At 46.9% G+C, this 21,996-nt stretch overlaps 1 protein-coding gene across 2 annotated transcripts; it reads right to left on the bottom strand.

Moving 5' to 3' along the window:
• Window positions 1-4,938: 4,938 nt before the first annotated feature.
• Window positions 4,939-21,299, bottom strand: TRIB3 (tribbles pseudokinase 3). Of its 2 annotated transcripts, none has more exons than XM_085619545.1 (4): window positions 21,160-21,299; window positions 13,365-13,640; window positions 9,601-9,893; window positions 4,939-8,552 (listed from the first exon to the last, which is right to left on the bottom strand). In XM_085619545.1, the coding sequence occupies exons 2-4, from the start codon at window positions 13,638-13,640 to the stop codon at window positions 8,057-8,059; spliced, it is 1,065 nt and encodes a 354-aa protein (XP_085475671.1). In that variant the 5' UTR covers window positions 21,160-21,299; the 3' UTR covers window positions 4,939-8,056. The 2 variants fall into 2 exon arrangements, with proteins under 2 accessions (XP_085475671.1, XP_085475672.1); XM_085619546.1 differs by lacking the exon at window positions 21,160-21,299 and adding an exon at window positions 17,617-17,963.
• Between the last annotated feature and the right edge of the window lie 697 nt (window positions 21,300-21,996).

Raw genomic sequence — 21,996 nt, 5'->3', positions numbered from 1 at the left:
GTTTGCTCATTGCCACATACTGGGCTCTTGTCCTGCGTATAAACGGGAAATCCAGAAGCTCAGTAACAGGGGCCATCAGGCAGTATCTACAGGAGGGGACATGTTGCATAGCGGATCCAGCTGCCAACTGCACCAGGACTGGACTCCAACCGGGACCTCACCACAGCAGCGGAAAGTGTTCCCCATAAGGACTCAATGCATGTGTTCCCCTTCCAGAGGGGTGGTGTATGGAAACAACAACATCAACTGCTTATTCCAAGCAGCACCTCCCCAAACCAGAGCCTTGACGTAATAACATCACTTACTAAGTAGAGTACTTAAAACCCGCTGTCGCATCCCTAACCTGTGGAGGCTTGCTATGGTAACATACAACCTGCGTCTTGACTGATTGTCAAGGATGGCGCGAGCGCCGGTCGTTGTCCCCGTATCCTTCAAACTGAAATATTCAGAAAACTAGGTGCAGAAGACTTAATATGAAGGAGCGCGACCGCAGAAGTGTCTCCTATCAATCAATCAATCCATCATTTCTAAAAGCGCAGCACTGTCACCCCTAAGGGTAGCTGGTCGCTGAGGTTGCTGCGTCGAAAAGCCAGGTCTTGAGTTGCTTTCTGAAGACTGCCAGTGAGGGTGCCGTTCGGAGGTGTAGGGGGAGGTCATTCCAGGATGGCGGCGATGGAGAACGCGCGGGCCCCGCTGTGGGTGCTATGTATGCAGGAGACGCGCGAGGGCGAGTGAAGTGGAGCGCAGCTGTCTGGAGGGAAGATGGAAGTTCAGCCGGTGGTTGAGGTAGGAAGGTCCTTGTTTGTGGAGGGCTTTGTAGGCGTGTGTGAGTGTCTTGAAATGGCATCTTTGGTTGCACTTCTTTTAAATTTAAATGTACGAGTGACTGCCTGACTCCCCATTTCATGACTCCGCCCCTCCTCCCCCCTTCTGTCACACCTTGGCCCCAATTTGCGGGACACCGAAGTATTTTTTTTTATGCCCAGTACAGCATACACAAGAACTTCGAAAACTTGGAAAAGTCAAACATTTGCGACCTAAAAGCCAGGAAGTTACGAAAACTTACTGTCTAAATACTACTGCTATGACACACCAGGCAGTGAGATGACACCATGCATCAGACCTCATCCCAGTGTCTATTCCATACTGAACCAGAATCATTTCTTGGATGTATATCTTTAAATATCTCATGGTTGTTTTGTAATATGTTTGCCTGGGCCATGTTGTACTCATGCATGTTTAACTGTAACTGTATAGCGTATATATTCCATTCTCCTGGAATCCTGATTCCTCTGTAAAGCACTCTGCATTTTAGTCTTGTGTACACTATATAAAGACACAGCTTGCACTGTCTCCCTTGTTACTTATTTGGTAAACACTGACCATTTCAGACAGATAGAGTAATGTAGCTGGGACATGCTATATCCATGGTAAAAATGCGTAATTACCTTACCACACATGAAATATTTCCACAGATTTAGCACTTTGCACACATAAACGGGAAACAACTTGCAAAAACTCCCTGCTGCTGAATTAAATACGCAAAGTTTATTTACAGCTAAATGTTGGCGGTAACTGGTATTTTTTTTCTGTGATGCATTTATAATGAGGTAGCACCCATTATAAATGCAGTGATAGGGTTTCTCTCTAAATCAGTTGAATATGATGATATTTCTATAAATGCCTTAAACTGCAACAGGGGAGCCATTTAATAGCCTAACAATTAGGGGCTTGCTGAGTGGTCTTCTTCAGGGCAATTATTTACTAGAGAAATATTTATGCTACAGTTGTGGAAATTCCAATGGGCTGTACATACCATGCACCATCCAAGTCTTATCAGTTAAGAAATTAAAGCTTTCTTTTTAACCTGTCTTGTGGGGGTAGTTCCAAACCCATGACGTTCAGCGGAGCGCACACCAGCACTGTGATATCAATACTTTTAGGCCCGGCTGGAGCGAAACACTAGTGCAGCACAAAGTTGCCCACTCTTTACACATCACAAAACCTATAACAAGAATGACATCTGACACACAAAATGAACGTGCACTCTGCACATGATTCTAACGTGATACGATTAAATGAAAACATTCAGGGCCCTATTTATGAGGCCCTTACCCCGCTAATGCGTCACTTTTTGTGATGCTGCGGTGGCGTAAAAAATGTGCCACACTGCGCCATATTTACAAAGTGACACATCTAGGCAGATGCGTCACTTTGTAAACCCCTGCGCTACATTATACCTGCAACATGTATAATGTATGCGGGGTGGGCGTTCTGGTGCAGAAAAGGCTCGTAGAATTGTCACAGTGAAATCTATGAGATTTCACTGCGCCACTTCTATGGCCTCACTGCGTCAAATCCTTTTGTTTGCTTGAAGCAGGCGTACGAGGCGATGCAGGCCTTTTCACATGGGGCTTGCCCCAAGTGAAATGACACATTGCTGGAGTTGCGTCTGTTTCCAGACACACTCCAGCAATGCGCCATCTTTGCGCCAACAGATACGTCAGGATTCCTGACGAATCTGTCAATCCTTGCGACATGGAACGCCGTACAGTAAATACGGTGCATCCATGGTGTTGCAAGAAGGGGGCACTGAAATGTGTTGCATCGCTGCTTTACCGCAGTGGTGCAACACTTTTCATAAATGAGGCCCTTAGTTTCACAGGACTATTAACAAGTGCCCTAACTGTAGAATTTGAGGGAAAAATATACAATGTGGGTTTAACCTATCTAATGAATGAATTTCATATTGTTCTGTGTTAAAACTTCTCTTACGTAGGTGTGCATCCCATATAAATGACTGAATTTATCATTGGATGATGATCAATAAACTAATTGACAGGTGATAGCCAAATGCATAGATTGTCATAACCATATAATGTTATTAGGCTTCAATGAAACTAAAAGGGACTCGCGATTCATAAATGCGTGCTATAATGTCTGAGCACCAATTAGAGACTTGTATTTTAGTATATACCCATCCTGACATGCATAAGATATTGTTACAAGTTAAACAAAAAAGTTAATGTAATGCATGCATTAAGGTTACACGTATGTACTTTCAAATGTAGTTCCTAGTCGTACTTATCATTGAGCAATTTGCTTATTTGCTATATGATTATCCCAAATAAAATTATAGTACTAAACAGGTTATATTTGTATATGTTTAAATGTGCACTATTGAATTAAAGTATGAAAGTTGACATTTCTTTGTAGGCCTGTATTCTACCATGCTGCATTTTATAAAGTCATTGTACTCCGGTTCACGCTAATGTGGTCTCTTCTTGCAGGCTTTCCCATTCATTGTTAGTTTAGACTAGATACATTTCCCATTCATTGTTAGTTTAGACTAGATACATTTATCTATTACAGTTAGATACGTAGCCGGGGAACCGGACCTTGACTAAAGCACGTGAGAATCTAGAGCACCAATGAAAGGACCATTGGTGACCGGCGTGTGTGTGAAAAAGCACTATAGTTCCCATGTGGGACCAAACATTAATGTTGCGGATTGTACCTTGGGAACGGAATCGAACCATGGATATCGGATGATGGTGGTGTGACTCATTGGGTGTCATCTACAGATTTTGCGGACTATAACCTATCGTTTTTCCCCGGGTGTGACAGACTCACACTTGGAACTTTGCAGAGCTTTACCCGGATATTTCCTTGGACTTCCTTACTAAACCCGTATCTACAGATGCTCTGTAGATTTTTCCTTGAATCCATTCCATTATTCTCTTTTTCCCTTTGAATGGACTTTGAGAACTTTAGACCCTGCGACCCTTGATTCTGTCTAAGTGTGGCTTACACTGACACTTATTCTCGACCTTCTGAAGAATCTTGACCGAGCTTTGAGATGCTAATTCTTGTTTTGACTTAATGGCGTTGCCTTGTTTGTGCTTTTTAGATGGAACTCTTTGATTCCTGAGACTTTCTAAATTTAGCGAACCGTTCTTCCCTTTGGAACCATGCTTGGGAGATTTAAATTGCTGATGTATAGACGGGAGAACTTAAGATTGTTTTCTGAACATCAGGTATTGATGTTGTTGTTTTGTATTGCAGCTACAGAGCTACTTGTTTAATTCTTGTCTGCACAAATTTCTTTAGGAGACTTGATCTCTCTGTTGTCATCCAGTTTACAGCATGCTATTGAGAGTGATCTATTTGAATCTGATTACTAATTTGAAATAAACACCCTTGAACTTGGCTACCGATTCCTGGTCCTCACTGTGTAGCCAAATGGGTGCACTGTTAATTAGTTGAATGAATTGTGACACCCTAACTTCCTTCACCCCTCAGTGCGTCCATCGGAGGACCAAGAAAGGAATAGACTATCTGAAAATGTCAAGAAATTGAACAGCATGCGCCCAGAAAACGCTGCATCAGTACACTGTCTGCACTTTGTTGTGTGGGATGCCTGCTCACTTCTAAAGCCTCACAGAAGGTACATGTGTGATCTTGAGAAGAATGATCTAAAGGGACATTGAAGGCCCTCTTCCCTTGAGGACCCAGGAAGTGTCTCCGGACTTCAGGCACCAACGAGAACTTTCTCTGGGTGGCTCTAGTCCGGAGGAGTCAGAAGGGGGCGTGTTTCAGATCTTGAAGTATGGTGTGTTGTTTTTAGGGTTCAGGGTGGTCTCCAGTCTTGAGGAACCAAGGACGTCCAGCCTTCAGAGACCAAGAACTGTCTCGAGAGGCCAAGTTTCTGAACTTCCGGCTACAAGCCAGCCCCTGAAAGCTTCTGAGAAGTATAGTGTCTAACTAATGATCCTCTACACGGACAGAATGGGGCGTGTGCCCTAGGCAGGTGCGTACATCATGGTTAGGCCCGTTTGGGTGCTTGAATTGCATCTGGCTTTAATCCAAATCCCTCTCAACCCTGTTGATGTTAAATTACCACCCTCCAATCCCAAAAGAAGTACGCGGACAAATATACAATTGAAAACTTTCATTTATCAAAAGACAAAAAATAAAGACACATTACGACAAATAGATATCCCTCTGTAGTGCGAATGCAGGCCCGGGCACTAACACATAAGTCCTGGGTTACAGGGCACTCGGTTGGCGCCACAAGGTAAACACTATGGGGAGAAGTTGGCACGTTGGGGGTGAGGAATGTTTCTAAGGAGTGATGCAGGCACCTACAGGTGAGGTTGGGGTCGAGGCACTGTTAAACAAATGCATGGGGAGTAGACAGATCCCCACCACAGGTGATTAAAAGGAATGACCCTCCCTCCCCTTCATAAGGATTACTAGCCTAAATTTCGGGTAAGACGTATTCAGGAATACTTTAAACCGACAAGCTTCTACTCCATCATGGGGAGAAACCTGTGGTTGTCATCTATCTACCAAAGATCAAAGAGCCCCCAAACCAGGGAGGGGTGGAGGGAAGGCACTTGGGTACATAAATGAAAGGCACCAAGTGGGCGTATGTGTACATGTGTGTGTATGTACATATATATCTATATGTGTGTAGGGACCGCGTGCTCCAACATCTGATGCTGGCATTGGAAGCCCGAACAATGTTGCCCAATTATTGCTTCCTGCATATAAACTCACCCCACTCCAAGAAATACGTAAAATGATAATTTATTGCACATTAGAAAAGCACACAGTGTAGGTTTCCTGGAGGGCGGCAACATATATATATATATATCGCTCAAAACCCCAGAAGTATAGAGCTTCAAATACGGCGGTCGTAGACGGGCTCCGGCTGCCCTATAAGTCACATCCACAACTTTCCAACCATGCAAGGAAAGAAATCCAGGACTCCCAGGGGTGCTTATTCAAGGTATATACCGTGAACAAGCTTTGATAGCGAAACGTGTTGGTGATGCGAAACTTTGCCTGGATTAAACATTGAATAAGCACCCCTGGGCGTCCTGGATTTCTTTCCTTGCATGGATGGAAAGTTGTGGAGATATATATATATATATATATGTATGTATGTATGTATGTATATATAGATACAGCTGCCCAATTAGTTAAAGCTCTGAAGTGGCCCGTTTAGGAGAGTTTTACAGAACCTTTTATAGTCCATTTGAACCCAATCTTTCAGCGTCAATCAGGAGGAATCCCCACTCCTGCTAGCTAAGAGGAGCGCCATGAACAGGCAGGGCCAGGCAGGTCTTGCAGACCCCTTTCTAGTACATTTGAACATAATATGTCAGTATTTGTCACTTGCAATGCACACTGCTGAGTAGAATGAATGGAGGCTCAGCTCCAATCCAATCTGTAGGTACACAGACATCAACATTTGGGTGTCACACAATTTAACATCTATGATTCAGGCATAAAGATGCAGTTGAGCTCTGAGGTAAGCTGCCTCGTCTGATCTGCGCTGGTGTAGTGTGAGAGCCCGGGTCATCCAGCCGCCTTCTAAGACGAACATCTTTAACATTAGTTTATGGTGCCCTTGTTTGCATCGCAGTCATCAGAACCGGCATAGGGTACACATATGGACAGTTACATACAATACACACAATTAGCTTTCTGTAATCCAAGCCGTCACCACCCACCCAACTGCCCAGAAAGTGCGACGGAAGGCAAGAGAACAGCAGCTCAGTACGCAAACTGGATTGTAATTTGCACATAGGTTGACCCATACACTTCTCTATGGGTTACCCATGACTTCTCTCTGGGTTGAACCATACCCTCCCTCTGAAGACACCAATGAACCCTCACTGGGTAGACCCAATGCACTCAATAGTTTTACTCATGGCTTCTCCTTTTTTAGTTTGACTCTCTCAGGCTTGAACCATGCCCTCTCTCCGGTCTTACCCATGTCCTCTCTCTGGAGTAACAGCACTTTCTTGGTGGAGCAATACCGTTCCTTAAATCAAATTATGGCCTTCGTGAAGAGTGACCAGCGAGCTGGTTTGACTCGCGACCTCCCCTTTTTCAGGCTTCGCTCATGACCTATCTCTAAGGTTTGACCACAAGTTCTCTCTGGAGTGACCAATCACCTCACGACTATTGGAGTTATGTCCGCTCACTGAGTCGACCCACATGACCCCACTCTGAGTTGACCCAAAACCACCCGCTGGATTGATTAAATACTTATTGTTCTCTAGTGGCTTCTGAAATTGAATAGGGCAGTCCAGAATAGGGTGTGTGGACATCACAGCAAGATGGATTTGAGAAAACCCAGAGATATGGCATGATATGAGAGGCACTCAGAGATATGGGGAGGCCAGAGAGGATAACATTCTCTTGTACCGCCTCCTGGGTTAGTTTTGGTCTGGAATACAATCAGTCACATGTCAGGGAAAGGCCAACCCGTACAAGAATCTATTCTAGTACTGCCCTTGATTGAAGGCTCAGGTCTGTTTGGAAATTGATGTTTCCTCTTAAGTCAAACCACATATGGATAGGGCAAGGTCAACCAAGGTCATTTGGTTCCATGCTGACCCGAGAGGTGAATTCAGGTCAAAGACAGAGAAGACAGAACTCTTAACTGGAGACCGGGTGCTAGCGAGCGTGGCAGGGTAAAATCAACCAGAGAGAGTGCTTTAAGCCACTCTGGGTCAGTGCCGGGCAGTGTATTAAAGCAAGATCCAGTGTCAGGTCTGCTTCAGGCGCAGAAACAGTACTGGGAATATGCTGCTCCAGTGTTCCCCTCCACAAAAGAGCCCTGCTGTCTGGTACAGGTCAAGGCAAGTCACTGCTGATACTTTGGGATAACCCCTACTAAAGGAGGCTACCCAAACATCTACGAGGAGCAGAAGTGTCTTCACAAGTCAAAACCACAAAAAAATCCAAGCTAGATCTAAAAGTAGTGTGTTGGTTCCTTCACATCTGGATTATGGCACAAGGCACTGGCTGCATAAGGCACTGGCTGCTTGGAGGCACTTTGGCGTTTGGGAACAATCCTTGGTTTCCACCAGTTGAGAGGCATTTAAGAACACTTCTGGTTGCAGAGGTCTCCGCGAGGCTGGGCGATGGAGCCCTCCAGTAAAAGGCAGACAGTCCCAACTGCCTTCCCTCTGCCCTGGCCCATCAAGGCTGTCGGACCAGTTTGACACTGTTTAGCATCAATCAGGAACTGTACTTTTTAGCTGTAAAGGGCCTGCTCTTCTCCATCATCATCGTACTGATCCTCACAGATCTTAAATTCAGGCACCTCTTGATCACGTCCCGTTTCATCAGACGGGTGCAGCCGGCAGTCCTCCAACATTGCATCTGTGGCCAAAAGCCAGGGGTGGAGCAGGATGCCCTGGGCAGTGAGTCTCTCTGCCGGGTCCTTACGCAGAATGCTGTAGATCAAGCATCGCGCCTTGGGGGAGAGGCAGTCTGGGACGGCGAAGACCCCCTTGCGGATCTTGTTGAAAAGCGAGGCGGGATTTGTGTCTTCAAATGGGTAACGCCCCACCAGCATTGTGTACAGGATGACGCCGAGGCTCCAGATGTCTGCAGCCTTCCCTGAGTAACTGTCCATGCTGAGGATCTCCGGACCCACGTAGGCCGGGCAGCCGTGCTTGTCAGACAGGGAGTCCTCCGGGCCCTCCAGGAGGTGGCAGTCCTCTAGGTTCTCCAGCACCACCTTGGTCCTGGTGAAAAAGGATGAAAGGATAAGTTACATCGAACCCAAAATTCCTTCAATCTCGAAGATGTGCACGTTAAATTCTTTTATAATACACACACACACACACACACCACAATTTGACAAAGGGATGTGCAAAAAAACTACAGCCACTTCTGTCAACCCAAATTCAACCAGAAGCACTGAAATAAGCATGAAGGTCTGTTATGCTCCAACTCAGATTCAAATACTGTAATCCACTCTGCCCTCTCACAACCATCTCCTCTAGACACTTTAAGCGCTTAGGACTGAGACATCTCAAATAACTCTTCTTTAAGGTAGAGAGCACCAAAAACAGTGAGGGCTACTACCATTCATGCCCGGTCACCCAATCATCCACTGCTGTCGCCACACTGGAAAGCGCAAAGGGACCCAGAGCTGCACCCACCAACTACACTGGGAGCAGGGCAGCGCTAAATCGAACTGACCGGGACAGCGTCCAAGACGGAAAGAAAATGTGGTGTTTGTGGTGGGGGGAGAGGGTCATTGCCGTGTGACAGCAGGAGTTGTGAGGAAGATGGAAGATGGTAGGGGGTTGATGGGGGTGCTAACAATTGTGTTGACGTACATTAAGGGCTCTTTACAGTCTTTAACAGGCCCCGATTAAAACCAAGTGGAATGGACGGGCGGCTATTTGCATGACATTAAGTCAGGCAACTCCCTGCTGTGCCCTCGAATACTGGCGCCCCGGGCCAGGGCCCAGCTCGCCCATGCCCAAGGCTGGCCCTGACTGGGAGAAGGCCCCATCTCATACCACTGCTAAAAGAGACAGTCTTGAACAGTCAGTATCCCCAAAGACAAATGTGCCACTATATGTCTCACAGAGTGTCAAATGGAAACTGGCTCTGCCCTTCTTATTTCATAGCTCTTACTGTCTCTTACCCCTTACTTTCCTCCTACCAAAACCACTGAACTAACCCTGTGCCCCAACCCACCATACATAATGAGTATGTGGGAATTTTCTTATAGGGCAGGTTACCCCTTGGCAACAGTTGGGTTCAGGAACGCCTACTCACCTCTCCTTGTCCGAGAAGATAAATTTGCGTAGCTTGAGGTCACGCAGAAGGACCCCGTTGGCGTGGCAGTGCGCCACGGCCTCTACCATGTGCCTGAAGATGGTGGCCACCTCCCTCTCTGGTAGACGCTTGCGTTGTCGTATGTGAGAGTGCATATCACCATGGCCCGGCTCCTGGAAGAGGTAGGCACTTTGTTCCCCGAGGATTATCTCAGTGATGGGGGCAATGTTCGGGTGAGGAGGCAGGCGGGCGTAGGGAGCTATGACCTCCTGGTAATTCTTCATGGTGTACACCTGAAAGAAAAAGAGCATGTGATAAATGGCTGGGCATCGCAGAATGAAAACAATGGACGAAGCCAACACACACCAATGGAGTTGTTGGTTTAGTGCTTTCGCTGAGACTTGATCTAATGGCTAGATTGGGGTGGGGTCTTGAGATTAGGTTGAGATTCTATTTTTAGGTCTGTCAGTTGACGTTACCTAACTTATATGTATAAAATACTTACTTACAGGCGCTTACAACCAGCTCCCTCCATCGATTTGTGTCATTCGCATTTAATTTCCACCCACTACAGCATACAACATGGGTCAATAGCTCCACCCACATCAGCCATGACTCGGCCTCACTCTCACCTGCTTTTGAGAGGCACCGACCGACATATTGGCACATCTTTCAATTTCCCGCTTTGCCAGTTCTCCTGTTATTATCCCCCCATGGAGGACATGTCCCTGTTGGTTGAGATTATTATGTGGGAGGTCTCAGAGTTTCTCCTGATATCACAGGAATGTTGATACGTGCAGGCACATATAGGCCGGGAGGCCAGTATCCTCTGCTTGGTTCTCCCCCTTCACATGAATCGCAGACTTTTGGTTGGGGTCTTTTTCGTCTCAGGCCTCCACATGTAGACCATTACATAAAAATGACGAACAAAAACACTCCACTGCAATCTAAATTAATTGGGCGCCTTTTTCATTTTTGTGCTTGGTGTACACATATTTGCAAAAAAGCTGCTTTTATTGCATCTGCCATGGTGTGAGACGTTGTAAATATAAGTTGTTTATATTATTAAGAGCACAGGCCCTCACGCTGATAAGTATAAAAAAAAGCCTCGGAAAAACTAAAATATATGTAGCTTGCACACTTTTGTCACAGAAAAAAACGAAGTCCAAGATTTTAATCACGTTTTTTTTGTCTGTCCAGTTCACAATACAAAAGAGGAAGGTTTTTATGTTCTATTTTTCATAATGCCAGAATAATATCTGCTAAAGAAGCACGGTCTTTTAGAGTAGCTCGGTAAACTTAGGCCATTGGTTTTATTGTTTTTAATAAATTCTAGAGGGTTTTTTTTTTCAGTTTTCTAACTTTGATGTGTGATTGGTGTTCCAATACTATCAAATGTATCTTACTCTGAGCTATTCCTATTTATGTATGTGATTCTTATATTATACGATTTGTTGAGATCGAAAAACATAAATACGTATGCATGATGATGATGTGTCTTAATACCAGCAAGCCTTGTGCGCCCATAATTAGCCCTAGTTCCCTCCTCACTTAAAAAGGGAAAAACTGCAAGCTTATTTTTAAGAGCCATGTCCGGCCCTGAAAGAGGCCACCAGTTTTCACTCCGAATATTCCTTTTCAGGGTCCTCGTGCAGTAGTAAAGCAGCTTTCCTCGCTCAAAATGTCCCCAGCTGCCAATCTAGCTGGAGCCTTGGATCGAAGTCCGTTATATGTAATCTTCAGGTGTTTATTTTTAAGTGCACGCCACACAGTGCCTCCTTTTTTTCACATTTTTGACCTCGCCATTACATTCAAAATGTTTGGTGGTGGACCGAATGATTTACTTTGTGGATTGTTGATAAGTGTGCATCTCCGACTTTAACCGCTTGGTGGCAGCAGTAAGCAACTTTTGGTAGCTACTAATGGTACATGTTGCTCAGCTCTTGCAGGGTCGGGCCTTAACGAGCAGGGTTGTAAAACAGGTTCCAACATCCCTTAATTAATCAACGCTATTCCTCACATTTGTACTTTTACAGAGTCGCTTTATTTTCTGAACCATGTTTTATAGCCCTTATAAATCTGGGGCATACTACAAATCTTTAGAAGAAGGATAGAGGCAGTTTTACATTTTACTTTCAACACAGTTGCAAACCACTCCTGGCAAGTTGAGATTGAAAAATAAAAGACACCCAGAGAATTCCAACAGTCAGATCTCAAATATATATATATGTATATTCTCATCGGAGAGGGGAGCCTTGTTAGAGCAGCTTGGAATTACTTTATAATGCATGAGATTATGCAAACCCTGTATTAAAACCCCTCTAATTTATTTATAATCAACGACTTGTGACACATTCAGTCTCCAATTATATATAAATCAAGTCAGAAACTTAATGCAGTTGGGTTGTACCAACACAGCGCCTGCTGCCAGAGGTGAAAGGCAGGTCAGGTCACAAGTGTAATTAAAGCAGCTGCTTAAACAGCGAAAATGAAATGTTGCTTGTCTTTCTTCTGCTCTGTTTTTCTAATCGGACAAATACAATCTGAAAGAAGAGATTTGTGGCAGCATGTTTATTTTGTTACTCTCCTAAAGTAGTTATAAAAAAAAGTTATAATCTTCTGTATGTATCTACTTTGCGTTGTTTTTAAAAATGACGCCTTAAATTGGTTCTAATATCTTTTTGCAACAATTATCTAACAGCTTTTTTATGTGTTTAATTTTGCACCAGAGATTAAATTTTTATTCTTCATGTTCGCAAACATGCTCTCTCTTATGAAAGAGCTATACATATAGGATTTAACTGGTTTGTGTGAAACATGATAGTGTGACCATGTATTATAAGGAATAAAGTACCTCCTGTCATACATTATAAGAATATTGCAAGTCACCTCGGAGATTCTTAACCTTATAAAGGAACTCCCCGGTGACTTGCAATATCCTTATAATATATGGCAGGGGGTACTTCATCACATATATAATGTAGCAACAATAGGAAACAACTTTTGTTTCCCACCATTATTACTTTGCAACAGTAAATAACTGGATAATGGGATTTTGTATCCGATATTCATGCAAGGGCTCTCTCTGACAGCCACAAGTAACAAATACTTTCCTGAAAATCATTAGATTCTTTTCCTGAGCTTAGGAATTTAAAAACATTCCCAGGACAAGTAATATATTGTCCATCTGTGCTATCGCTGGTTGCTCAGATGTTAGAGATTAAATCCTCTGACAGCAGCGCCATCTCTCAAAGCGCTCAAACTTTAGCGAATGGTTAAGCTGAAACACATGGAACTCGGACTCATAAAGATAACAAGACATAACGTATATAATGAGATACACCGACTATGAGAATGTTTTGCATTTACTTGTACCGCAATCAGCGGACTGGCTGAATAATATGTAAAAGGCAATAAAGTTTGTTTAAAAAAAAAAACATTAGCGAATGGTCTGACAGCAGAGCTATCCTGCAGGCTGCTTATGTTAGATGTGCAAGTCTGACAACAGAGTTATCATTAGGTTACTGAGAAGACAGAATTATATATCTGACAACAGAGCTATCATGAAGTTGCTGGGATGAAAGAGATGCATGTCTGACAGCAGAGCTATTCGTGAGATTTCCCAGCTGTTACAAGTACATGTCTGACAGCAGAGTTACCTTCAGGTTGCACTAATGTCAGAGATGTCAGCCTGACAGCAGAGTTATCCCTTAAACTCTGGTCTGAAGTTCCCTGCCCAGGGCTGGGAGAGGAGAGGGGCTCACCTTGCAGATGTAGGGTTGCTGAGTATGCCGGTGAACTGCCAGGTACACGTTCGGCCTCTCCTGGTGGTCCAGCAAGGTGTAGGAGCCAATCTTGGAGATGGTCCGTTCGCGGGGCGCAGCACAGGAGGGCCGAGGAAGGGGCCGTAGACATGGTGCCAGTCCAGGCGGGGGGCCAGTCCGGGGCCGCTTACATCTGGGGGTGTCAGAGTCCTCTGCGTCAAGGCGCTTCCTGCTGAGAAGAAGCCCTCTGGGGACATTGTGCACATTTAGGCTCATCTAGAGGGACCAGAAGAAGAAAGACATTAGTTCTGGAGAGCAGGACTCTAGAAGCACAGGTCAATGAGCAGAAACACAGGCCAATGAGTAGAAACACAGGCCAATGAGTAGAAACACAGGTCAATGAGTAGAAACACGGGTCAATAAGTAGAAACACAGGCCAATGAGTAGAAACACAGGCCAATGAGTAGAAACACAGGCCAATGAGTAGAAACACAGGTTAATGAGTAGAAACACAGGCCAATGAGTAGAAACACAGGCCAATGAGTAGAAACACAGCTCCATGAGTAGAAACACGGGTCAATGAGTAGAAACACAGGTCAATGAGTAGAAACACAGGCCAATGAGTAGAAACACAGGTCAAAGAGTAGAAACACAGGCCAATGAGTAGAAACACAGGCCAATGAGTAGAAACACAGCTCCATGAGTAGAAACACGGGTCAATGAGTAGAAACACAGGCCAATGAGTAGAAACACAGGCCAATGAGTAGAAACACAGCTCCATGAGTAGAAACAGGGGTCAATGAGTAGAAACACAGGCCAATGAGTAGAAACACAGGGCAATGAGTAGGAATACAGGGCAATGAGCAGAAACACAGGACAATGAGTAGAAACACAGGGCAATGAGTAGAAACATGGCTCCGTGGCTAGGGTGGAGACTCCGCTAGCAGGGGTTAGCTGCACAAAGGCAGAGACTCATTTCAGACCAGAGGGGAATCACTGTACAGAGAGGGAGACTGAGGACAAGCCTGGAGGGACTCACCGCACAGAGAGGGAGACTGGGGACAGACCTAGAGGGGTTCACTGCACACAGAAAGAGACTGAGGACAAGCCTGGAGCGAATCACTGCACAGAGAGGGAGACTGAGGACAAGCCTGGAGGGAGTCACCTCACAGAGAGGGAGACTGGAGACCTAGAGGGGTTCACTGCACACAGAGAGAGACTGTCCGTCTTGTGTTTAGTAGTAGTGCTTGTGTGTCTTCTGTTCAGCAAGGAGGCCTGTCCACCTTGTGTTTAGTAGTGAGGCTTCGGGGTCTCGTGTTTAGTAGTGAGACCTGTGTGTATCTATTCAGCATGTAACTGTTGACTTTGTGTTCAGCGGGGAGGCCTGTCTGTCTTGTGTTTAGTAGTGAGGCCTGTCTGTCTCGTGTTCAGCAAGGAGGCCTGTCCACCTTGTGTTTAGTAGTGAGGCTTCGGGGTCTCGTGTTTAGTAGTGAGACCTGTGTGTATCTATTCAGCATGTAACTGTTGACTTTGTGTTCAGCGGGGAGGCCTGTCTGTCTTGTGTTTAGTAGTGAGGCCTGTCTGTCTCGTGTTCAGCAAGGAGGCCTGTCCACCTTGTGTTTAGTAGTGTGGCTTTGGGGTCTCATGTTTAATAGTGAGACCTGTGTGTATCTATTCAGCATGTAACTGTGACTTTGTGTTCACCGGGGAGGCCTGTCTGTCTTGTGTTTAGTTGTGAGGCCTGTGTGTCTTGTGTTCAGCAAGGAGGCCTGTGTGTCTGTGTTCAGTAGTGAGGCTTTAGTGTTCTGTGTTTAGTAGTGAGGCCTGTGTGTCTCGTGTTCAGAAAGGAGGCCTGTGTGTATGTGTTCAGTAGTGAGGCCTGTGTGTATGTGTTCAGTAGTGAGGCCTGTGTGTCTGTGTTCAGTAGTGAGGCTTTAGTGTTCTGTGTTTAGTAGTGAGGCCTGTGTGTCTCGTGTTCAGAAAGGAGGCCTGTGTGTCTGTGTTCAGTAGTGAGGCTTTAGTGTTCTGTGTTTAGTAGTGAGGCCTGTGTGTCTCGTGTTCAGAAAGGAGGCCTGTGTGTCTGTGTTCAGTAGTGAGGCTTCAGTGTTCTGTGTTTAGTAGTGAGGCCTGTGTGTCTTGTGTTCAGCAAGGAGGCCTGTGTGTCTGTGTTCAGTAGTGAGGCCTGTCCGTCTTGTGTTTAGTAGTAGTGCTTGTGTGTCTTCTGTTCAGCAAGGAGGCCTGTCCACCTTGTGTGTAGTAGTGAGGCTTGGGGGTCTTGTGCTAGTAGTGAGACATGTGTGTATCTATTCAGCATGTAACTGTTGACTTTGTGTTCAGCGGGGAGGCCTGTGTGTCTTGTGTTCAGCAAGGAGGCCTGTGTGTCTGTGTTCAGTAGTGAGGCCTGTCCGTCTTGTGTTTAGTAGTAGTGCTTGTGTGTCTTCTGTTCAGCAAGGAGGCCTGTCCACCTTGTGTGTAGTAGTGAGGCTTGGGGGTCTCGTGCTAGTAGTGAGACATGTGTGTATCTATTCAGCATGTAACTGTTGACTTTGTGTTCAGCGGGGAGGCCTGTGTGTCTCGTGTTTAGTAGTGAGTCTGTGTGTATCTTATTCTTGGTTTCAGCACGGAGGTCTCCCAGGCTCCTGTACAGCAGCAAGGCCGGCGTGTCAGTGTCTAGCGCCGAAGCCAGTCAGCCTTGTTTCTAGCAGTAAAGCCTGCGGGTCTGCGGGTCTTGTGTTATCACTCAAGCGTGTGTCACTATAGCTGGTGACTATCAGTAATGCCCTAGTGCTCCGGAGGGCTGTGTCACTGTCTCACTGCAGCGCGGCGCTATTTATAGCACTGAGGTGAGTGTGAAGGTATGACTGGGCTGGTGTTTCAGGCAGATGGCATCATGTCGGGGTGTGCCCGTGTGTCACGGCGCCTGAGTAATGTGCGAATGGTGCCCTCTTAAGGTCTGTGGTTTTTCTGTGTCTCTCTCGGTGGTGTGTCAGGGCCATGTTTAGCAGCGAGGTGAGTGTGCTGAATGTATCACTGTGTCACAATGGCGTGTCTATGCATTTTTGCCAACATATGTAAATTCCCCTGACATTTTTACATTTGTCATTGCGAAGCTTAGGGAAGTGTGCGCCATCAAGGTTATCCTGGGAGGGCAGGGGCAGTAAAGCGTTCCGCCCCAGATATGTAGGGTGAAGTAATTTGGGTTGTTCAGATTTCTGAAATCTCACTCACTGAGTGTAAGTTGCACGGCTTGGATTCGCGCCCTCGCTTGTGACATGCCACAAATACCACATTGACTTTTAGGGGGTGGGGGAAGAGGGCGGAGGTATCAAACACACGGACCATAAATTCTCATTTAAAATATACATTATTGTCCAGAGGTCTCAAATTGCACTACTGTGGCCCCTTGAGCCTCCACGTGTTTTCAATGACGTCGGTGCCTCCACGCGCTTCCTTTGCAGGTGCAAGGAGGTAAAATATAGCAACACGGCAGCGATTCAACTTAGGGGGACAGCTCCCCTCAGCCCAATGCTTATAGCACTGAACCCCAAAACTGCTTAGAGCAATGTTCACACCAGCACATGAACAGACCCCCTTTCTGACTGGTCTCTTTCAGGGGTGCATCCCGCCGCGTGAGCGCTCTTCACAAGACGGAAACATGTCAGCTCAGACCAGGCATGAAATGGCCGAACACAAGAAACCCCACCCTTCCCGCCAGCCCCCATGATGTCCCTCATCCATTTCGACCTTCCACACTTAGCACCCAGCTATGGATGGCTTCTCTATACAACCCATCTAATCCCTCCTCCCCGCACAGAACCCCGCTGAATGAATGCTTGCACCACATACATACACATTCACCCCTGACGTGCCCGACCCCATCACACAGCCACAGCTCGACCCCATCACACACAGCCACAGCCCCCTCCTCTGGAACGGCGTTAACTTATCACACACTATCTGCCCCTCTCCCCCCCTCAACAAAGCCCCCCGCCCCATCAAGATCAGACTGCCCTTCGCAGCGCAGTGTATTAGGGTATACGACCAACTTGGGGGCACTACACACTTCCTGAAGACTGTAACCTGCTGTAAAGCGCATAGACGCACGTTGTGCCTCACCAAAGGTACCAAACAACCAGGAAAAACTAGAAGGCTGCCTTCTGCTGTAAAGCGCATAGACGCACGCAGCGCTACCCCGCACTTACCAACTACCTGGAAAGCAATGAAACAAAAGACACCACAAGAGAGCCCTTACCTCCGGGAGTGGGCTGGGTGTAGGGCGCGGGTCGGGTCTGCGTCCTCAGAGGGAGAGCCGTCCGGCCGGTGTGATGCAGGATAGGTGAGGGCGGAGACCCCGGGAGAGGGTTATAAAGGCCCCCAGGTGTGGCTGTGTCAGGAAGCGAAAGCCCCAGTCTGGACTGATTGAATCAAGCCCCATGTCTGGCACCCCAACCCCCTGAGAGGCAGACACTCTCGCTGCCCCGGGGCGGGGCGAGAGATGTCCCTACTGGAAGTGCGCTGAGCCGGAGGAGGCCTCCCTGGGGGCCGGGGGGAGCCGGGAGGAAGTCAAGCCTTCCTGCCACGGAGAGGAAGAGGAAAGGCGTCTGTTCCTCGGAGTATCAGCGGATGTTGCAATCCTCCGGCTTCGTATTCCCGGGGGAGGATGACAAGTGGCGGGGAGGGTCGTCCCTTAACCCTTTCTGGGCTTCCGAGTTCAATGTCATCAGCAGTGTGAGGGGCTTGGGGAGCGCTGGGGCCAGGTAAGGCAACTCGGAGACCCATGATGGTTTAGGGATACAGCCTCGCTCGCCGAGGAGGACGCACAGCACCTAGAGACGGCATTTAACTCATTCCCAAGTGAAAGATACCGGTGCATGGGAACTAAGAGGAGGGAATGTGCCCCAGATCACACAATCTGATCCCAGGTCTCAAAGTTTCTCAAGTGACAACGAGACGGACACAATATCTAAACTTTACCACTCAACGCTATCTAAACGTCTCAAGTGAACCCCTCAACCACATCTGTATAATTAGATCACACTGCATCCAAAAGACCAGTTGTCAACTCAACCATCAGATGACGTCTCAAAATATTTACTATACAACAATTAAACAGCCAGGCCACGTCATAATAACTAAGCCAAATCTCAACATACAGATTAGAGCACATGTAAAGCACCACATCATGTCTCAGCTGACCCACCAGACCACCACAGTGCATACACCGGACATCTCAAGCGAACCACCGCTCACCCTGAAGCATTGATCAACCACCGGATCACTATCAACACATTCAGTAGACAGCATCTCAACCACTAAACCACACAGTAACTACTAAAACACACAGCAACCAGTGGACCACACGGCAATCATTAAACCACATCTCAACCATTAGACCATGAAGTAACCACTAGACCACACAGCAACCACTAGACCACATCTCAAACACTAGACCACATCTCAAACACTAGACCGCACAGCAACCACTACACACAGCAGCTGCTAGACCACATCTCAGCCACTAGGCCACACAGCAACCACTAGACTACACAACAACTGCTAGATCACATCTCAAATACTAGACCACACAGCAAGACTACACAGCAACCACTAGACCACATCTCAACCACTAGACCACACAATAACCACTAGACCACACAGCAACCAGTGGACCACACAGCAAACATTAAACGACATCCCAACCACTAGACTACACAGTAACCATTAGACCACACAGCAACCAGTGAATCACACAGCAAACATTAAACCCCATCTCAACGACTAGACCAAACCTCAACTACTAGACCACCCTGCAACCACTACACATTGCACCCACTAGACCACATCTGAACCACTATACCACATCTGAACCACTAGACCACTTCTGAACCACTAGACCATACAGCAACCACTAGACCACATCTCAACCACAAAACCACACAGCAACCACTAGACCACATCTCAACCACTAGACCACACATTAACCACTAGACCACACAGCAACCACTAGACCACATCTCAACCACTAGACCACACATTAACCACTAGACCACACAGCAACCACTAGACCACACAGCAACCACTAGACCACATCGCAACCACTAGACAACACAGCAACCACTAGACCACATCCCAACCACTAGACCACACAGCAACCACTAGACCACATCTCAACCACTAGACTAAACATTAACCACTAGACCACACTGCAACCACTAGACCACATCCCAACCCCTAGACCACACAGCAACCACTACACATTGCAGCCACTAGACCACATCTGAACAACTATACCACATCTGAACCACTAGACCACATCTGAACCACTAGACCATACAGCAACCACTAGACCACATCTCAACCACTAGACCACACAGCAACCACTAGACCACATCTCAACCACTAGACCACACATTAACCACTAGACCACATCTCAACCACTAGACCACACATTAACCACTAGACCACACAGCAACCACTAGACCACATCTCAACCACTAGACCACACATTAACCACTAGACCACACAGCACACTAGACCACATCTTAACCACTAGACCACATCTTAACCACTAGACCACATCCCAACTACTAGACCACATAACAACCACTATACACAACCGCTAGACCACATCTCAACCACTAGACCACACAGCAACCACTAGGTCACATCCCAACCACTTACCACACAGCAACCACTAGACCACACAGCAACCACTAGACCACATCAACCACTAGACCACATCTCAACCACTAGACCACACAGCAACCACTAGGCCACACAGCAACCACTAGGCCACATCTCAACCACTAGGCTACATCTCAACCAATAGGCCACATCTCAACCACTAGACCACAAAGCAACCACTAGATGACATGTCAACAATCCCACAAGGACATATCCCAACAAATTTATTAGACCACTTCTCAACTACGAAATAATTTCCCATACTAACCAGTAGCCCACATCTCAGCTTATTCAGTAAATTATCGCAACCACAAAATCACATCTCAGTCATTAGAGCCCAGTTAAACAAAAATATGCGACCACTGCTTGACCACTAAACCACATCTCAATGTAATCACTGCCCAACAGATCAGCATAACCACAACTTAAGCACAAGACCAAATGTCAATGAAACTATTAGACCAACTTAACCATTAAAACTCATATCGACATCCCTGTAAGACAACATCTCAATATTATCATTAAATACATATCAACAAAACTACATCTCAACTTAACCACTAGACCACATACTAGTACAAGAGACACCACATTTGAGGCCCACCACAAGAACACACATTAGCTTAACAACTAAATCACACCCAGATGGGGCCAGTGGAGACCCCTGATAGTTCGGGGTTACAGCCTCGCTCACCCAGACGCAACGAGAAGACCTCACAGCGCCCAGAGATGGCATTGAACTTCTAATCCAAGTCCACTCACCAAAACACATATCATTCTAACCACAAAACCACCTGTCAATGTATCACATGACCAAAGCTCCGATTAACCACCAGACCACATCACACATTCACCACAAAACAACACTTTTTTCCGGTTGATTCAAGGGTCAGCAGTGAACGTTGGGACAGGGAGGTGGGCTGGGTCCAGATCCCTGGGGCAGGTGATGTCCAGGATCCCAGAGCACCTTGCCCTCCACAAGGTCATGGAGTATTGGGACAGTGAGAACAAAGCCCGCTTGACCTAAAGTAAAGGCAGAGTACTTTGACTAAGAGAATTGATACCTTTAATAAACATTACTCAGCCCATGTAAGAGCACAGGAATGCTCACCTGGTCACGTCCTCAGACCACCACAAGGCGCGTGAGCCGGCCAAGAGTTGTTGCTGTGCCCAGGTCACGTAAGCGTAGTCTGGATTCCCAGTAGTAGTGGTGCCCAAGCCAGGGACGCCAGGTCCAATGAGGAGTGATTACCACCCCTGGTCAGTGAAGGGTAGTTGTCCTCAGGCCAGCGATGCCCAGGTCAGCGAAGAGCTGGCACTGTTCCTGTGTCAGGGGAGAGGAGATGCTTTGCCAAAGCCAGCGGACAGTTCTGGTGTGCCCACGCGGTGCGAGGTCCAGGCTAGCAAAGAGTGGTATCTATTTCCAGGCCAGTAAAGAGTAGATTCAGTGCCAAATCCTCACAATATCCAAGCCAAAAAAGAGCGTTTTTTTTGTGTGCCAGGAGCAGTAATGAGCAGTTTGATGTCCACTCCAGTGACGACCATTCACGGTGCCCCGGCTAGCACAAGACGAACAGACAGAGGTGCACTGGCACACTGCCCCCTGGTGTGATAGTGAGAGTAGCGTTGCCAGCTGAGATCGCACAAGTGATGTCCTCTCCGTGCGCTCTCCGGGCCGGGTGATGCGGCAGGGGTGGCTTGCTGTGCTCCTGGGTGCTGCAGGGGGGCCCTGTGTGCAAGAGGGTCCTGCGTGGGGGAGGGAAGGTGTCGCCCAGGTGTTGCTGGATGTGTGGGCACAAAGAGCATCCGACCCGGGCGAGCAGGGATCAGGGAAAGAGCAGAGTGGCACTCGCCCTCCCTTTCTGACAATCACTCCTCCCACTCTCCCTGACAGTCACCCGCTCGCCCCGCCCCTCGGTATGATGTAAATCCGAGCTAACGTTCGTTG

This window comes from Triturus cristatus, chromosome 7 (assembly GCF_964204655.1).
Source record: "Triturus cristatus chromosome 7, aTriCri1.1, whole genome shotgun sequence".
NCBI classification, from domain to species: domain Eukaryota; kingdom Metazoa; phylum Chordata; class Amphibia; order Caudata; family Salamandridae; genus Triturus; species Triturus cristatus.
Note: the sequence above shows the minus strand (reverse complement) of the source record. Positions and strands in the feature narration are given on the sequence as shown.

Excerpts from the sequence above, each read along its gene's own strand:
- TRIB3 (XM_085619545.1), bottom strand. The coding sequence starts at position 13,640 with ATGAGCCTAAATGTGCACAATGTCCCCAGAGGGCTTCTTCTCAGCAGG. Across the intron at positions 9,894-13,364 it reads AGCAACCCTACATCTGCAAG|GTGTACACCATGAAGAATTA; the intron begins GTGAGCCCCTCT and ends TTTTTCTTTCAG. Across the intron at positions 8,553-9,600 it reads ATCTTCTCGGACAAGGAGAG|GACCAAGGTGGTGCTGGAGA; the intron begins GTGAGTAGGCGT and ends CTTTTTCACCAG.